This window comes from Dermacentor albipictus, chromosome 10 (assembly GCF_038994185.2).
Source record: "Dermacentor albipictus isolate Rhodes 1998 colony chromosome 10, USDA_Dalb.pri_finalv2, whole genome shotgun sequence".
NCBI lineage: Eukaryota > Metazoa > Arthropoda > Arachnida > Ixodida > Ixodidae > Dermacentor > Dermacentor albipictus.
This window is the reverse complement of record NC_091830.1, coordinates 26294923-26312063: the sequence shown is the minus strand read 5'-3', so window position 1 is coordinate 26312063 and position 17141 is coordinate 26294923. Positions and strand designations below refer to the sequence as shown.

The following is a 17141-nucleotide window of genomic DNA, read 5'->3' as shown; positions in this document are numbered from 1 at the left end:
CGTCACAATTTTTTCCTGGCTCCTGAGTTTCTAAAGCTACTTCTATATAAGGATCTTGTGCACCCGAAAGTAGAATATGCCTCTTCCATTTGGGATCCCCATACCAAATCACTCATACAAGTTCTCGAATCCATCCGAAATTGCTCTGTTTTTTAATACTTCTTAATTATGCTCGTTGAGCAAGCGTAACGCTTATGAAGGAAACATTAGATCTTCCTGACCTTCCTTCACGCCGTCGTAGTTCTCGTTTATGCCTGTATCAGAAAATATGTTGGACTGATGAAACTCCAAAGCAATCAATATTTATTACTCCTACTTACCTTTCATCCCCAATGGACCACCAGTCAAAGTTGGCGTGCCAAGCTGCAGGATTAATCACAGCACACGAAGCCTTTAAGTCGGCTGTATATGAATATCTCAGTTAATCTGCCTTCCACACGTGTATTTTTGTCCATTACCCACTCCTCTCAGTAACACCTAATGGCCCTGAGAGTACATAAATGAAATTAAATGAATGAAATTCGAAAATGAAAGGTGACGTCCAGTCATTTAACACCAATAAAAATACGGAATCCATATGGTGCGACTTTGCCTTGTGCAACATTATTGTGCCATTTTTGCCGACTCAAAGTGCGTTCCATGCACATTAGCATGGAACGCACTTATTTTTATCACCAGCACAATTTCTAAAGCATTATGTGGTTTTTCCACTTTACAGAATTTGAAGCGTTCTACGACAGCCATGATGTACAGCGTGTTAAGAATTAAGCTTGAATTGGCGTGTCGATCGTACGTGAACCCTCAAGGAGTGTTCCGATAGTCTGACATTTGAGACGCATAAGTAAGTTAACACTCTGCAAGGACTGATCTTTCTCTTGATTGTACTTTAGAAAAGCCTCAACATTTCATGTCTGTCGAAGTTCTAGTTTTCTTGTGGTACAAGTACTTTTCTGAATGAAATACCTGGCTGCAATTAATTTGTTTTGTCCAATAAGTTCCACAAGCTACTTATCCAGCTTCTTCAGGAAGAAAAACTGCACGTGTTTTTCTTTAAATAATATTTATGTTAGTGATCTACCAGACGGCATCAAATTCAATATCAGACTATTTGCCGATGACTGCGTCATATATCGTAATATTCACTCTAACTGTGATCATGAAATTCTTCAATCTTACTTAAACGCAATAAATGTATGGTCTTCAACCTGGCTAATGCATCTAAGTCTTGCTAAAACTTAACTCATGTCTAGTACTAATCAGGCACCCCGAACTTCATCATCTTTCATCTTAAACGACAGCCTTGTTGAACAAGTTTCCAGCTACAAATATCTTGGCGCACACCTAACCCCTCACTTGTCATGGAATAATCACATTAATCATATCCTCGCATCAGCAAACCATTCACTTCGTTTCCTTAAACATAACCTCAAACATGATCCTGTACACTTACGCAAATTGGCGTACACAACACTACTACGCCCTAAAATAGAGTACGCGTCAGGCATATGGGATCCGCATCAGACATATCTAACAACTGACTTAGAAGCCCTGCCGAACCGTGCTGTACGCGTCATCTTTTGAAATTATTCCCGAGAAACCAGTGTAACAGCATTAAAAAATTGCGCCGAGCTTGAAGTCTTGTCCCTTCGTCGTAATATATCTCGTTTAACCCTATCCCATAAGCTTTACTATCACGTATATCTTCATAACGAGTTCATGTGTGAACCTTCAGCCATTTTTCCGTGCCGGGATCATTCTTGCAAAGTCAAATGCATCATGCGTCGTTCCCTCGTATTTGGTGAGTCATTCATACATCGTACTGCGAGAGAATGGAATAATCTGCCTGGGTACATTGTCACGAAAACAAATGCCTCGAAATTTACAGACGCTCTACGCAGTACCATGCATACCTAATATATAACGTTTCACTCTCTGATTTGTAAACTGATTTTTTTCCTGCTCCGATAACCAAAGCCTCCGCGACGTTGCCATAATTTGTGCAAATGATTTCAAGTTGCTGTACTGATGACTATGTTTATTTTTCGTTTGCTTTTCTGTGTTTTACATTGATGCACTAATTTTTTGCCAGTCTTGTTTTTGTGTTGTATTTACATTACGCACACGCCTCACCATTTAACCTTTACCCTATGTAATACCCTCCCTAGAGGGCCTTTAGGGTTATTGTGAAATAAAAATAAAAGTATGTTGCATGGCAAGCCGTGCGATAAAAAAAAGAAATGCGCAGTTTTAATTTGGCCATTGGGATCAGCCATATTATGACAATGACGAACACGGTAGTTGCAATACTGCTGCTGCTTTGATGCAAAGGGCTTTGTTTTAAAGTCATGGTGAAGCGTGGACTTATTGTTAGGTTAGACTTGTTTCCTGGACGTAGAGGGCGTGTTGCGGGTTACGATGAGACGATTGAATCCATTTGTTCGACAGTGCAACGTCGACCTTGCAAGTATGAGCAGATAGACATTGTGGTATATTAAGTACATAAAACGTGAACAAAAAACAAAAAATAACATCGCAACCTCTTCACGATACCATTTCACGTGATACTGGTTTATATCTATGGAAGTAGTAAAACTTGGGCCATATAATATGAGATGATACAAAAAGTTGGGGTGGTACCTCTGCTGAACGTAATTACAAGTCCGTAATGAGAATATTGTTTATAAATGTCAGGACAGCGGTGGGGCCCTGCCTTCAGAGAAATTAACATCACAATGACATCACATTTAATGGTGGTGCGTAAGCGAAAGCAAACTGTTTTTAAAGTTCTGGACCGTAAAAGCACGTTTAGTGGTTGAAATATTTTGTTAAGGTAGCGAGTCAGCCAGAAATATAGCAAGGTGCGCAGAAGTAAAGAGAAACGATGCTCTGAGATGGTATTCTGAGAATTGTCACAATGGATGACCTAGAGGAACACTGGCCTATGTTCAAAGCTCTTTTTTGTCAGCCCTTAATGCTTCTAAGTCGTGTATTCAAACGATACGTCTGTTGAAATGTTGCTGGGTTCACGGTGATTTGAGTAGACTGAAACTTATCGGTTTTATTTTGAGACAAAGCCAAGTTAATTCGGTCCAGAACTTGTGCTTTTTGGGCGCGTGTGAGAAAGAACTGGGAACAGGGTTTAAACTGACTTGGAAATTGATTTGCACAATTTCAGGAACGCTTATGGATTGCCAACTGGCCAGCAGTATTTGTTCCAGTGCATGTGTTTTGGGAGTGTGGGTGGACCTATAAACTTTTCAGCGCATTTTTCTAATTTCTTTGCTTCCATAATGTCCATCGTTTTGTGCACATCTGGAAAGTGAGAGAAAATTAGCAGCGGGAGCCGCGTATAGACGCCGGCATCTCCTTGAATAAAGGTAATAATATTATTTAATATGTTTGGCTTCATAGTTGTCCCACCAAAAAGAAACGAGAAAAAGGCATCCTTGAATTACTTCCCTGGGTAAGGTGCACATAAGTGCAGACAAAAAAACTCGCAAAAATGATACATTGTGTTTAATTTGCTGTATTTCTTAAAGAAAGGGCAGTCGTACCGAAAAACATTAGCCGGCTCACTTTTCTTACGGCAGATGAGCTAGGGTCCCATAAATAGAGTTTGCTTGCGTGGAAAAAGTAAAGCCGTGAACTAATAAACTGCGGTGTTGGCTCGTACTGTATGGTTCACCTCACTTTACAGGGTGAAAATATGAAACTTGTGCGGAAGGGGCTTTCGCTTCTGCCTTTGTAAGGGCTGCACGTAGATCTGTGTCTTCATCCGCAGCAGCTGCTGACATGCTGTCACAACAATGAAAATCTTAAGGAACCCTTTGTACTGAAAGCGACCGTTGTTGATCTCATCTACGCGTTAGTTGACGTCTATTCTCTCGACAAATTTGTTCTTTCGCCTTGTCACTCTACCGAAAAATAATGAAGAATGGTTTTAAAGCAGTTTTTCTATACTATTGAGGATGAACGTTATTGCATAAGGCATTCGTACAAGCCAGTTGGTGTGCAATTCATCACAGTCGAAATGCAATACCACTGAATATTTTTCGAGCTTTTTTTTCAAAACTTAGAAATTACTTCTATTTCCACCTTTCGTTCAGACTGCCGTAGATCTAGGAGTCACCAGCAGGGGAGCTGTGAGTCTTAAAGCTGACGGCATTTTGAGCCGACATCCAGTTTCTAATTATTCCGTTCTTTTTCATCTTGGCCTCTGTTCTTTTGCTTGAGTTTATTGTCGATGCGAAGGGAAGTCGGTGGTTGCAAAGGCCAGTTAAATAGCCTCCTCGGAGGTCGACCGTGGAATCGTAGCCCGCAGGACTTCAGTTTTTTTTTACCTGCTTAGACAACAGCCTGCCGTCATGACGTTCGCTGTCGTCGCAGTACTGCTGGGCTCTCTCGGAGGCGGTGGAAACGAAGGCCCCGTGCAGTACCATCCTATGCTCAGATGTGACAGTAAGTCGAGCGTCCCCGTGTACCCTCCGCGCGTGGCGACATAATTGTGGCTGCATGTTTTTGGCAGTCGCTTGTGAACGATCAGCAGTGGAAAAGATGGGACGAGGAATAGAACTACACATGCATTGGATATTAGTAACGGTTTTAATTGGTCAATGTTGGCAAAACTGCAATCCATGCTACTTGAGCAACGGTAACAACTGTGTTTGTAGTTGCTTAACTCTAACCGTCACTTAACATGTTGTTCAGCATTGACTAACAACTATACTAGCTGGCGAGCACTCACTAACAGCCTTGTTGGTCCGCGCTTGGTGGCTGTCTGCCAGCGCACTGTGCCTGTCTTTCTATTTCTCTGTACCATCCTTTGCATTGATAAAAACAGGTCCCTTGCGCTTTTCTTATCATGCAGCTTATGTGATCCGACAACCTGCATGATACCGTATCATATGTTTCAATGCACGTTCCATGGAAGGCATTGAAGGTGGTCCATAGATGACTGACGGCTATACTTCAGGAAGAGGTTTCGAGTGTCTATAACATTTTCACGAAAAGTGATCAAGAGGTGGAGTTGTGGGCAAGTTCACAATGTGGATGTGACTGGCTACTGCGGGCTTGTTGAGAAGTAATCTTGACGTTGTTGCATCGCAGCACACAACGACATGCACGAAGTCTAACCTACCGCTTGTGTTAATATGTTTGAGCGCGTGCTACGATAACGTGAAGGTGATTGAATGTGAGCCCAAAAAGCACCAATATGAAAATTGGCGTCCATTTTGTTGTAGATAGCACCCATGAGGCTACAACAGAAATTCATACCGTGTTCCTCAAAACTAAACAACTCGTGGTTGATAGAACATTGCGCCCTGGACCGGGGGTTGCAACATTCCCTTCCGAAAAACTGAATCGTACATTTATTTTCTTGTGTTTGCAGGACAGAGCAATACAAAGGTTATGTGTTCTTTTGTCATAAGAAACACGTAGGGAAGTTTTTAGAAAAATATTAAAGCACACTGACAAAAAAGTACTTCGCGTGTCTTTGCTAAATCAAGTTAGCGCGCTTCGGAACGTGGGCTGCAAATGGGTGCTAAGGTCGAAGGGAATGAGCTGGTGACGCCTGACCAGGACGAAAGGTATCTGCTCACAGTGCTTCATGAGAAAAGGTGTCATGGCACTTTGTGAAAACTGCACTCTAAACTCCTATCGACGACGCACTTTCGATACTCTGTTTGAGAATTTATACCAATATTTTTGGCTGTACTACTGTAGATAAATGAGAAGAAATCTGCTAACTATGGTCTTAGTGTAATCTAGGGTACTGTAATCAAGTCATGGCACCACTGACAAAGGACACGCACTATAGGTGTTAGTGACGAATGTTTCCATCCATCGCCAGGAAGCTTAAAGTCCTATGGCACGTTAAACACATAGTAAACTGAGTGAAACAAACTGGGCTGAAACGACCTATGGGCTAAACAGACAAAACAGGTTTGGAAACGTAATTTGGATTTACCTATATGGTGTCATTTGTGGTTCTGTGAACAACGGTATTGCACACTTTTCTATTCAAGACTTGTAGGAAAGGAACCGCAAATTCCACCACACAGGTAAACCCAAACGACGTTTCTGGAAATGAAAAGTGTACAATCATTGCATTCTACACGTCATATTATATGAGGCAGAAACTTAGAGGTTAACAAAAAAGCTCGAGAACAAGTTAAAGATCGCGCGAAGAGCGATGGAAGGAGAAATGCTAGGAGTAACGTTAGGAAAATGGGAGAGGTGTCGATTATAGAGGAGCAAACGGGGATGTCCGATGTTCTAGTTAACATTAAGAGAAAAGATGGAGTTGGGCAGGCCATGTAATGCGTAGGAAAGATAACCGCTGGAGCTTTCGAGCTACAGAATGTGCGCCAAGGGAAGGGAAGTGCAGTCTAGAATAGCAGAAAGTTAGGTGGGGTGATGAAATGAGTAAACATACAGGCGCAAGAAAAGGGTAATTGGAGGTGGCTCGGACAAGCCTTCGTCCTGCAGTAGACATAGAAATGGCTTGACGATGATGGTGACGACATACTCGTACATTCATTGCGCTGTCCATCGGCTACGCTGACAGTGAAGGCAACAAAACTGTGGAAAACGTTAGTGGAGTACTACTGAATGGTACACCTCATGTCTGCAACTGCCTCTTTATCGCGTGAGATGGTGCGCGGGGCAACATGCTGATAACCACTTGTCACAACGCAGATAATCACACAGCCGAGATATCGCGCCTGACCACAAAAGATGCCATCGTAGGCTCAACTATGAAGGCCAAGATAAAGCTGCGTGTCTACGATGCGATCCTCAAGGACCTAAAGCTGAGGACTGCCTTGTTCACTCCAGAAGGCCACATAGTGCCATGTATTGGCGGGTTCGGAAGCTGGTAAGCAATCTTTATGGAAGCGTATGTCCCAAAACATACAACTCTCCGTCGGTTAACTCTTGTGAGCTGCAATTCACGCAAAAGGCAATCCGTTCTATTCTGCGTCGGCTTTGCTTAGCGGCCAACTTTCGTAATGGCCACAGGTAATAGCGGGAGCGTTTAGAGATGGGCCAACAGTGCAGGATTCACCTTATAAATACTGATAACGAAAGCTCATACTTGTCAGCATTACGCGGCGTCGTGCCTTCCGTGTTGCTTCTTCTCGGTCAAGCTAATAACGTTCCGTCACATCGAAGTTTTTTAGAAAAGTAAATATATTTTCCTTTGATAGGATTGCATTAGCTTAGGGATTGATGGATTGACTCATGGGCTTTAATTTCTCAAAAGAAGTCTAGGAGAAACGCAGTTGTGGATGGCTCCGGTTTAATTCCGACTGCGGAGAAATCCTTAACGCGCATAAATGTCGGTACGCGAGCGTCTTTGGATTGACCTTCACAGCTATGCGGCTTCCGCGGTCCGGTGCCGAACTCACGACCTCTCGCTCTGCAGCAGAGTGTCATAGTGACTGCACAGACGTGGCAGGTGGTACCATGGTCAAAATTTAGGGTGTAATGACAATAAGTTCCTCTGGCAACCAAGTTTTTTGGGTAGCGTAACGAACGTTGTACAGACGTTGGAACTGCAGCAGCTAGATTGTCTTTGAACATAGCTAGCACAGGGCGCACTACATATTGAAGAAGTAAACTATCGGAGAACTTGGAACACGCAACATGACATCCTTGGCTCGTACGTTGTAGTGTGTACGACCTCTGCAAGGAGAACAAGAACAATACGAAGCTTCTGGCTAAAGGGACGAAGCCCGCGATCACTGCCAAGTGTCCCATTCCACCGGGTACCTACTACCGCACGATGGAATTCAAGCTCTCGCCGGAGCTAAACAAGCACATTGGGGTAAGTACGCGCCAGAGCGCAGGGCTCAATTCTCCGCCATAACACACACTAGCTGAGGAAATCACGCTGGCCCCGGTAGTAAAATGAAGAAGAGTAATTACAGAATCACACTGACGTTTCGGCTGGTGGACGAGCCTTTGTCAAAGGGCTATGCGACTTGAGATTGGAACCAAGGTGGTCACGTGCCACGCCCATTCCATGGTGCTCTACCCTCAGAAGCCAAAAGTCAAGGAATGGTTCTAGACGGCGCTGCCAGCGAAACCTGCCTTTCACAAAGGCTGGTCCACCAGCAGAAACGTCAGTCAAATATACTGTGCTTGTTGAACGTACGTCGTACTCTTCTTCCTCATTATATATATATATATATATATATATATATATATATATATATATATATATATATATATATATATATATATATATATATATATATATATACAAAGGCGCAGAACCATGCGTATATTTTCGGCTTATTTGCCCAGCAGTTGCAGTCTTTGGAGACGGTCGAGTGAGAAGTGCTTGTCGCATGACCTCCGAAAAGCACCCGTTGTCTCTACTCAAGCTGTAATAGTTCTAGTTCACACCACATCAAAGAACATAACAAGTCACTAACACGGTCAAGTTAGCATGGGGTTTCCGATGATATTTTCAAATCACCGCAGAAACATGCTATAATATCGACTTTTGCAAGTGCACTTCTGTCAGAGCTGGTATTTACAAAACGAGACCGCGCTTCTCACAGTGAAATCCGCCTACTGTGTTTTTTTTCTCTGCGCTGATGTGGACGTGAACGTTCTTCTGCTCGCAGAACGGTGAACTTCTCGGGACTATGCGACTTGAGAGCGGAACCAAGGTGGTTGCGTGCCACGCCCATTTCATGGTGCTCTACCCTCAGAAGCCAAAAGTGAAGGAATGGTACTAGAAGGCGCTGCCTGCGAAACTTGCCCCATCACCCACCTGAACGGTTCACCGCTACGCGGCTTAATAAATTGAAAGAACGGAGCACGGCGATAAGATTGAACGAAGCGACTGTGGCTTGTTTTACACTTACTTCTACTACGTCCGGCTAAAATACCAGCCTTCTCGTGGCCATCAGTGTGGCTCAGCCTTAAAAGTTAAGCAACGGATCAAAAAACAGTAAATTCATTTTACAGTTATGGGACTTTTCACGGACGCAGCAGCGTATTCCCCACTAAAGAGTTTACTTTGGAGTCTACGCGGAACTACGTATGCACCGACTTGGCTGCCTGAGTTATACCTGGCGCTAAATATGACAAGGTGGGTTGCAGAATGATATGTATGTATGTATGTATGTATGTATGTATGTATGTATGTATGTATGTATGTATGTATGTATGTATGTATGTATGTATGTATGTATGTATGTATGTATGTACGTACGTACGTACGTACGTAAGTACGCGTGCGTATGTACATATGTACGCATGTGCACTGTGTGACCCAAGATAATAAATATGCGAATAATTAAAATAACGCAACCATGACATCGAAAGGATAGGGAACAAGACAAGCGCCCACTAAAAAGAGGTGTACTTTAAGAAACTTCAGTGACATTCAGAACACTTTAGGCACTTTAGGATGTATTTTAGGAAGTGCTTGTGCTGTTTCCTGTTCTGTCCGCGTCTTTCTCGTACTATTTTATTGCGATAGGAATTACATGGGCACTCCAGGCGCATTTATGTCGTCGGCGTTGGCGTTGCCGTGGGGTTCCGTATAAAGTCCAAGAGGGATAAAATCGCCACCGCACGCCGCATACTGTATGTGCGAGTGAAAGCGTGAGAGGGTGTGCCGGCGGTTCCCGCGTGCCTTCTGGAAAGGACTACACAATTCACATGGCGCACGCAGTCAGATTACACTAGGTCCGATGACAACAGACAACGGTTAAAACTATCGTTAAGATTCGAAAAGCTTCCGATACTTGCTGGCGTGCCCTGCGTCAAGCAATGTAGTAACATTTGTTAGGCGGTGAAATGCGGTCAGCAGAGAAAGATAAACGAGCACACGGGTCAATATGAAAGAAGAAATGTAGAGATGCTAACCATCAGTAAACTTTCTGATGTACACAAGGGAGGAGGTAATGGTGAGAAAAAAAAAAGATAGGTCCAGACTCAAATTTTTTAGTGTCAACACAGGGACTTCGTCGTTGCTGTTCGTAGATGTGGAGGAAGCGTGTTCGCATGTATACATCATGTATGTTCGCACGTAGTCATACGTAAATGTGCGTGCGTGTGCAGGCGTGTGTTATGTGCGTCTTTAACACAGTTGATGGAGCTTTTATGTCCCAGAACTGCATAAACTGGCAATGAGCCATGGCTTGTCCGGCTGTTGCCTGTCGCTGGAAAAGGAACGAGGCCAATGCACACTTGAAATGATATGAAGTGTTGCCGTATGCGCGTGACTCGCGCCCTCTGCAAGCTGTACGATGAACGAGAAACACGGCCTCCGTGACTGTTAGCGCGGCGCTCCGTCAATAGTCTCCGAGGCAACGCGCAACGACTGCAGCTTGTCAGACTCCGCAATAGATAGCAGAGAGGCAGCGCACATGTGGCATCACCGAGGCCATTGTGGCATCGACGTAGCGGTAGGTCGTGGGCTTCGCGAACGAAATGCTCTATCGTTGGCACGTTGTATGTTGCACAGAGCACATCGTGGTCTGCGCCACTGACCCTTAGAAGGCATTTGCTGTCGTCTTGGAGCTCACGAAATGGGAAGAAGAGGAATGGGAGAAGGAGAAGGGGGAGGAAAAATACAGCTATTACTTCGTCCCCCTCACAATGAGTTCACTGACTATGATCGACCCGTTAGTCTGAGACCGAGTCACACCGAGTGGGTAGAATTCTGACGAGTCTGAGTCCGATCGCGCGGCCTACAGGAAAAAAAAAAAAGATGTGTAATTGGTGAGCGACTTTGAGTGCCTTCTATTTATTTTGCCGACTTAGTTCTCCCAGTCTGGCGTTGGGAGAATTCAAGGTCACAGAGAGGACCCTTTATTTGGCCTTAAATTCAAGAGAAGCAGAGGTGGGCTGTGAGGGCTAAAGTGTACGGGTTTGCAGCCTCACCTTTCTTTGTGATCACATCTCATACACACGTCATCCCAACAAAAATATTTTATGCAGCCTGCACAGATATCGCTATTGAAGCACCTTCAGACGCGCCTTGGTCTTTTTACGATTGCCAGCACCAACCGGAGCATCATGAAAGTAACGGGTAAAAATAATTCACTGAAACAGTTCTCTTTCACACCGTTTTATTCCACACACTTTCACAAAGGTGGGAAGAAGTAGCAGCGGAAAGCTCAATATGCTTGCACTGAGGCTGGTGAATCGCGAAAAGCCCAGTTATGCTTTCACGGCCTTCTGGTGTTAGGCTGAGTCGGGCTGATGTTTTGTTACTTCTGTGTTAAACCAGTTGGACGACCGAACTCTAAACACCGTAACTTTCGACGTGGTGCTCCATGTACTATCATACAATCATGAATATGAATGTAAATAGCCTCTTTGAGGCCCTACATATTAAGGTAGTTGGAATAGAAGTGCCTAGTTTTCACTGCTGTGCCCCATGAGAGCGTTCTTGCCTTCTAATTGCGTGGTGCACAAGAATGAAGAAAGACACAGACGAGAGAAAAAGAACAAAGTTCACATAACTAAACTCATAAAAAAAATTCTATACAATAAAGAAATAACAAAACTAACTGATCAGGTATGAAAATATTATAGTTGTCCTTAGTCCTTATCAGTCACGGTGTTATACATTTATTCGGCTCAGATGACAAACTAGGTGAAATCTAAAGAAACGATTCTGCCAAAATCACCTTTCCTGAAGATGAAACAAATCTACTGAAGTAAACTGGGACATTCAAAACACCCGTAAATATACTTTTAAAAAATAAGCTGTGTAGAAGCAACTGAATCTGCGGCGGAGACTGGTGAAAAGTGACTGCAACACTGGATGCACATAGGACGGAAAACACGCCACGCCGAAAGTTTTCTATTTTGAATAACAAACAGTTTTAGGGAAGCATTTGCTAGAACACGTAAACGCATTACGTACGTAAGGAGCTACAGCTGTCCTCACTGCACATGCTCCAAGCGGAATCGCATTTCTGTCGTTTACTTAGGCCGTGTTAACGTACAATCGACGACAAATGTTCGCAGACGGCAAGTTCTGGGAAAAAGCTGAATATACCCACAGCCTCGCAATGCAGCCTGGTATTCTTCTTTACAGCATGCACAAGTACAAGTTCATGCGAACAAGATTGTGATGTACGGTTTAACAGGCTACTGTTTCAGGCTGCTTGGAAATGCAACATTTTCTGAGATCGCGTAGTCGGTAAACTTTTGTCTTTGACAGTACGCCGTTGGGAGAGCTTAACGTACATAATGTTTACGTAATCGCCAAGATATAGCGCTACCAAACATGGAAGCATCTGTGGCTTCCGCTTCAGCGTAAATTGTCGTGATGGCTATGCTCTCGCTGTCGCTGATCCACAATGACCATTGAAATGCGCTTTCGCTTCAAGTAAACTTACTTCGTAAAGGCAAGGCGCAGAAGACCAGGACTCAAGATGAAACACAAACGACAGCACCGGCGTGACAAGACCGGCGTGTGCTTCTTCTTGAGACCTGGTCTTCTGCGCCTTGCCTTTACTAATTCAAGCATGAACCAACTAGCCCAAGCAAGAGTTTTACTTAAACTTACTTCAAACTCTAGTTTTTAGGGTGTGGTGAGTCGTTTTTCAGACCTCCTTAGGTGATTCCGGCATCCATAGGTGTGACGTGGACGTGCAGCCCCTCTCAAAGGGCTTACATTTAAAGTGTGTTTTAAGACTATTTGAAAACTCTCTTATGTATGACTTAGTGCATAACATTAACTAAACTTTTACATACACCATAAAGTTAAAGTGAATGAACCCATGAGGCATGACTTCGTGTCAAAGGAAATGTTCACATCATAATCATCCTCATGCATAATTAAGACGGCGAGTTGGGCGAGTTGGTGGTTGAACATATTCCTGTGGGTGGGCAGCGCAACCCGGACAAGGACGAAAGGAAGAACACAACACGAGCGCAGTGTTGTGTTGCGCTCGTGTTGTGTTCTTCCTTTCGTCCTTGTCCGGGTTGCGCTGCCCACCCACAGGAATATGCTCATGCATAAACCGCAAGATTGATTTCTTCCCCTGCTTATTCTAATCCTCCACAACCTATTGAAGCGACGTTGCGGTTCGTTAGCTGTTTAAGCCGGAGGCAGCTGGCTCCGTTCAACGCTTTTTTGGAGCAGCATGAGGTAGGAAAGGGAAACGGAAACACACTACCGCAAAATCGCACCAGCAACCCTACCCCAGAAAGTGTATTGCAAATGTGGTTTAGAATGCGCACAGACAGGACTGACGCTTGGCCTGAGAGTTCTATCTAAGATCCGCTCACAAGCCGGGAGCGAGCCGAACTGATTGAAGCGCTCCGTTTGAACGACATTGCGAGGCGCTTCACAGCGCTCCACCACGCTTCAAAACGACTAGACGAATATAACTGCAGATAGTTTTGAAAACGGGGGCCGGAACGGTTGTTTTGTAAATCGTAGTCACACGTTCAGCTACCGAGAACCTAGCGCCTATGTATTGCCATTCGTGAGGCGTGCACCGAGAAAAAAATAAAGTGAACGGCGACACAGCTTTTATGTATTCACAGGGACGACGACATGGCTTTGACCCACTGTGATGCGGAAAAAGCTGGAATAAAAAAGAAAGTTCTGCGCATATTCCTGCTGCCGCGGCAAAGTTCCCGCCACAGCCACAGCTGCGTCGTGTCGTTTTGCTTTTACTGAATTTTAGCGAAGCGCTTCTGGTATGTGAGCGACTACGACGGCTTGCTTTCCTCGCCATGGTGTGGGCGAACGTGTGCTCTGAACAATCTCCCGGTTGGAACCGGAAGTGATCGATCGTGCGAGTGCTCGCCGATGCTCGCATAAACATTACGTTTTCACAGAAGCGAAGTCATGTGACGAGTGTCCTGCGTGCGTCAGCAGCCACAGCCGCTGGTCGGTTTGTTCTCACTCCGCAGAGCTTCCGCGACGCTGACTGCGGTAAACACCCCAGTTGGGAGCGTCACAGAAAATGAGCGAGTGTGGGTGTTGCAGGTGTGTTCAACGTTGAAAGGGACGTACGCCTACAAGGCTCCTTCTTTGAAGCCGCCGCATTGCAGTTTGAAACTGCATTGCAGTTGTGATGCTGTTAAAGGGACACTAAAGTGAAGAATGATTTCTTCTGCATCAGTAAATTACCGTTCTACAACACCAAAAACACCACTCCTACAACGATGAGACGTTTGGTAAGCAAGAGAAAGCGCAAGAACAAAATACTGGTGGCGACGCCTACTTAAGTTCCCGCACCTGGGGGCTGTGACGTCTTGGATTTTGATGGCATCTTCTAGGGCCTGCTAATAATATATAGCGGCATATATTGACTACATTGTGTTCTAAAGGAACCAAATATTAAACATGGCAAGTTTTGGGAACCTTTATTCGGCCAACGCGGCCCAAATGCGAAAACATACTTTAGAATCCCTGACGTCACGCTGACGTACCGGCGCTGGTGTTTCGGCGCGAAATTCAAATGCTGATACTTGGACCTTCATTTTCTCATCTAATAATCAAACTATTGTTTTGAAATGACTGCCTGCAGTGTTCTCAAACAACGCTTTATTAGTCTAAACTGATTTGTTGTTTCGCTTTAGTGTGCCTTTAAAGAGCAGTATGATATCTGGCGTAGAAGAACAAGCGCAGCATAGAGCAGTTGTTCTGCGTAGGCTTACGCCTACGCATTTCATAAGCGGGTACGCCGCGCAACTGGCATGAAGAAAGGAGAAATCAAATACATGAGACAAGGCGCTTCTCCTGCGTGTTTGTGCTTTGCTGTCTTCGTCCCACTCGGCCTGCGTTCTCACCAAGTATGAACCGACCAGGACAAGTCAACGTTTTAATCCAGACTAACTTGACACGGACATCTGATTCCCCTATTCAAATAGTTGCCGAACGCAGAAGTGCTCTGATGAGGACTCTGCTGGACTGATTTGTACAAAATTTGTTCCTTGGAGAGATAGAGTTACGTTATACTGTATCTTTGAAGCAGAATTTCGATTTAGGGCTTGGATTTCTTTTTTCGAAAATATAAAAAATGGGTAGGTTCGAAAAATAAATGAAAAGCTCCATGCTTACAAATCTTGAACTCTGCACTGAAAACAGATATTGCAGTTCCGTATTATGCATCTGCTAAATCAACTTAACCGAACTGATTGTTATTAAGGACTTCGGACCTTATGTGAAATAGTTGCAATGTTTACGACGGTTTTGTGAAAGTCCTGCTCGATTATTTAGGGTTATATTTCAAAGTGGTGTCCACTCTGAAACATTTTGTCCGCCTCAGATGTATCAATAGTGCGATTTACGGGGTCGTGATAACGTTTCTTTTATTGTGAGATGCAGAGTTGTCAACTTAAGACTTCAGTTTATGTTTTTCAATTTAGTGATTTTCCACATAGAGAAAAATACGGCATTCATAAAGAGTCCGCGTCCTTTCATTCAATAGATGGCAACTGTCATTATTAAATGAGAAAAACCTCATTAAATTTGGTACGGTGTTCTATGAAAAAAACGATGCCAGCATTTCCATGCATTTAGACAGCAGACCCCGAGCTAAAGCTACTACTTAAGAGGAAGCTTTTGCTCGGAGTCTCTGCTCTAAAGGCAATGGAACGGTGAAATCGTTTTTGTTTGTTGGCAGCCATTGCAATAAATATCACGACGCTTGTTAAAAGTTAAAATCTAGTGACTATCGGAAGGGAATTCTTGATTTCCGCAATCAGTTTTTTCATAGGAATTGTTGAAAATCGCAAATTTCCAAACAAGAAACTGAAATTTTCAATTCTGTAACTCAGATAGAAAAAAACAATATTCCTCTTCTGCAAATTGAACCTTATTGTTCAACTATATCGGACCAAATCGCTCTACTTTGCACGGCTAAGTGGACTACTAATGAGTTAGTAGGACTTTTGTAAAAGCAATGCAGACATTGTAACCAATTAAGCTAAGCGACGTTATTACACATTAAGTTTGTCCAGTTTGGATGTTCCAGCGGATACAGTTTAGAGAACTGCGATAAACAGCTATCGGACGTGGAATTTCAGTGCGCAGTAATGTAAAACATGAAACAGAGCTTTTGAAATCGTAAGATAAAATGTTAGGATGTTAGGATAACACTGCTGTTATCGCCGCAGTGTTACAAATTTGTGAAATTCATGCTTCTACATTTTTCAAGCTCACCCGAGTCTCGGCAAGTTGGCAAAAACGTTAAGGCCATACTAGAACATTTCGCTTCCAGCAGGCACTAGAATGTAATGTTTTCTCTGAAATAGAACACATTTTATCAAAATCGGCTTAGAGAGTATCTTATCCAAACATTTTTGCGGCTTACATGTACAAAAATTGGGGGCGTCAGTGTTGGGCCCAAGCTAAAGCTTCCTCTTGAGGTGAGAGCTCACTGTACGCGCAGTCTCATTCATTGCCTGCCTAGAGCGCTGTAACAGCGATTTCAGGAGTGCGTCTGCGCAGGAGCAAGGAAAAAGCACTGCTTCGAGACCACGCAGACATGTTCTCCTTCCTTGTAAGTAGTGGATGGTGAATTAGCACTCGTTAGTAGACAGATCATCAACATCGAAACAACACATTGTCAACAAATACGACAAGCACTCGGGAGTGATAATTAGCGCCACTACATATCTGGCCTCACTATTGAGCGCAATACTTCTGTTGAGAGAGCTCACGGGTTCGATAACGACAACGGTCTCTTGGCCAATAGCAAACACAAACTTCGAGTACCTTTTCGCTATCGAGTGACAGAATCACACGACACAGCCTAAACACATGCATTTAGACTTTGAATTCGACGTTTACGAATAAATTTGTTTTTTGACTTACCCTGCTGATAACTTGGTATATACATAGGATTTTTGGCTCCCCCCCCCCCATCCGCACTTCTTGTCGCACTGACGAAGGATTGTCACCGCCTTCGGTGTTTGTCGCATTTGACCCATTTAAGCCTTCTTTTGGGACTGCTGTCCTAGTTGCAGCAAGATAAGCAACCTCAATTTTGTTTTTTAAACTTTAGACTAAAGTGTGACTCCGGATGGTCCATTGACGCAAACACTCGCTAGGCGATCCTTTCCCGTTACAGTTTTATCAAGCCTCATGTCAAAACACGTTTTTGTTACCAGTTGAGAACACGGCACTCCTGGCAGGTTCC

At 43.8% G+C, this 17141-nt stretch overlaps 1 protein-coding gene across 1 annotated transcript; it reads left to right on the top strand.

Moving 5' to 3' along the window:
• Positions 1 to 4122: 4122 nt before the first annotated feature.
• Positions 4123 to 8854, top strand: LOC139050728 (uncharacterized). The gene is made up of 4 exons (XM_070527409.1): positions 4123 to 4458; positions 6700 to 6877; positions 7675 to 7828; positions 8637 to 8854. Exons 1-4 carry the CDS (start codon positions 4365 to 4367, stop codon positions 8748 to 8750), a joined length of 540 nt encoding a protein of 179 aa, XP_070383510.1. The 5' UTR covers positions 4123 to 4364; the 3' UTR covers positions 8751 to 8854.
• Positions 8855 to 17141: the final 8287 nt, after the last annotated feature.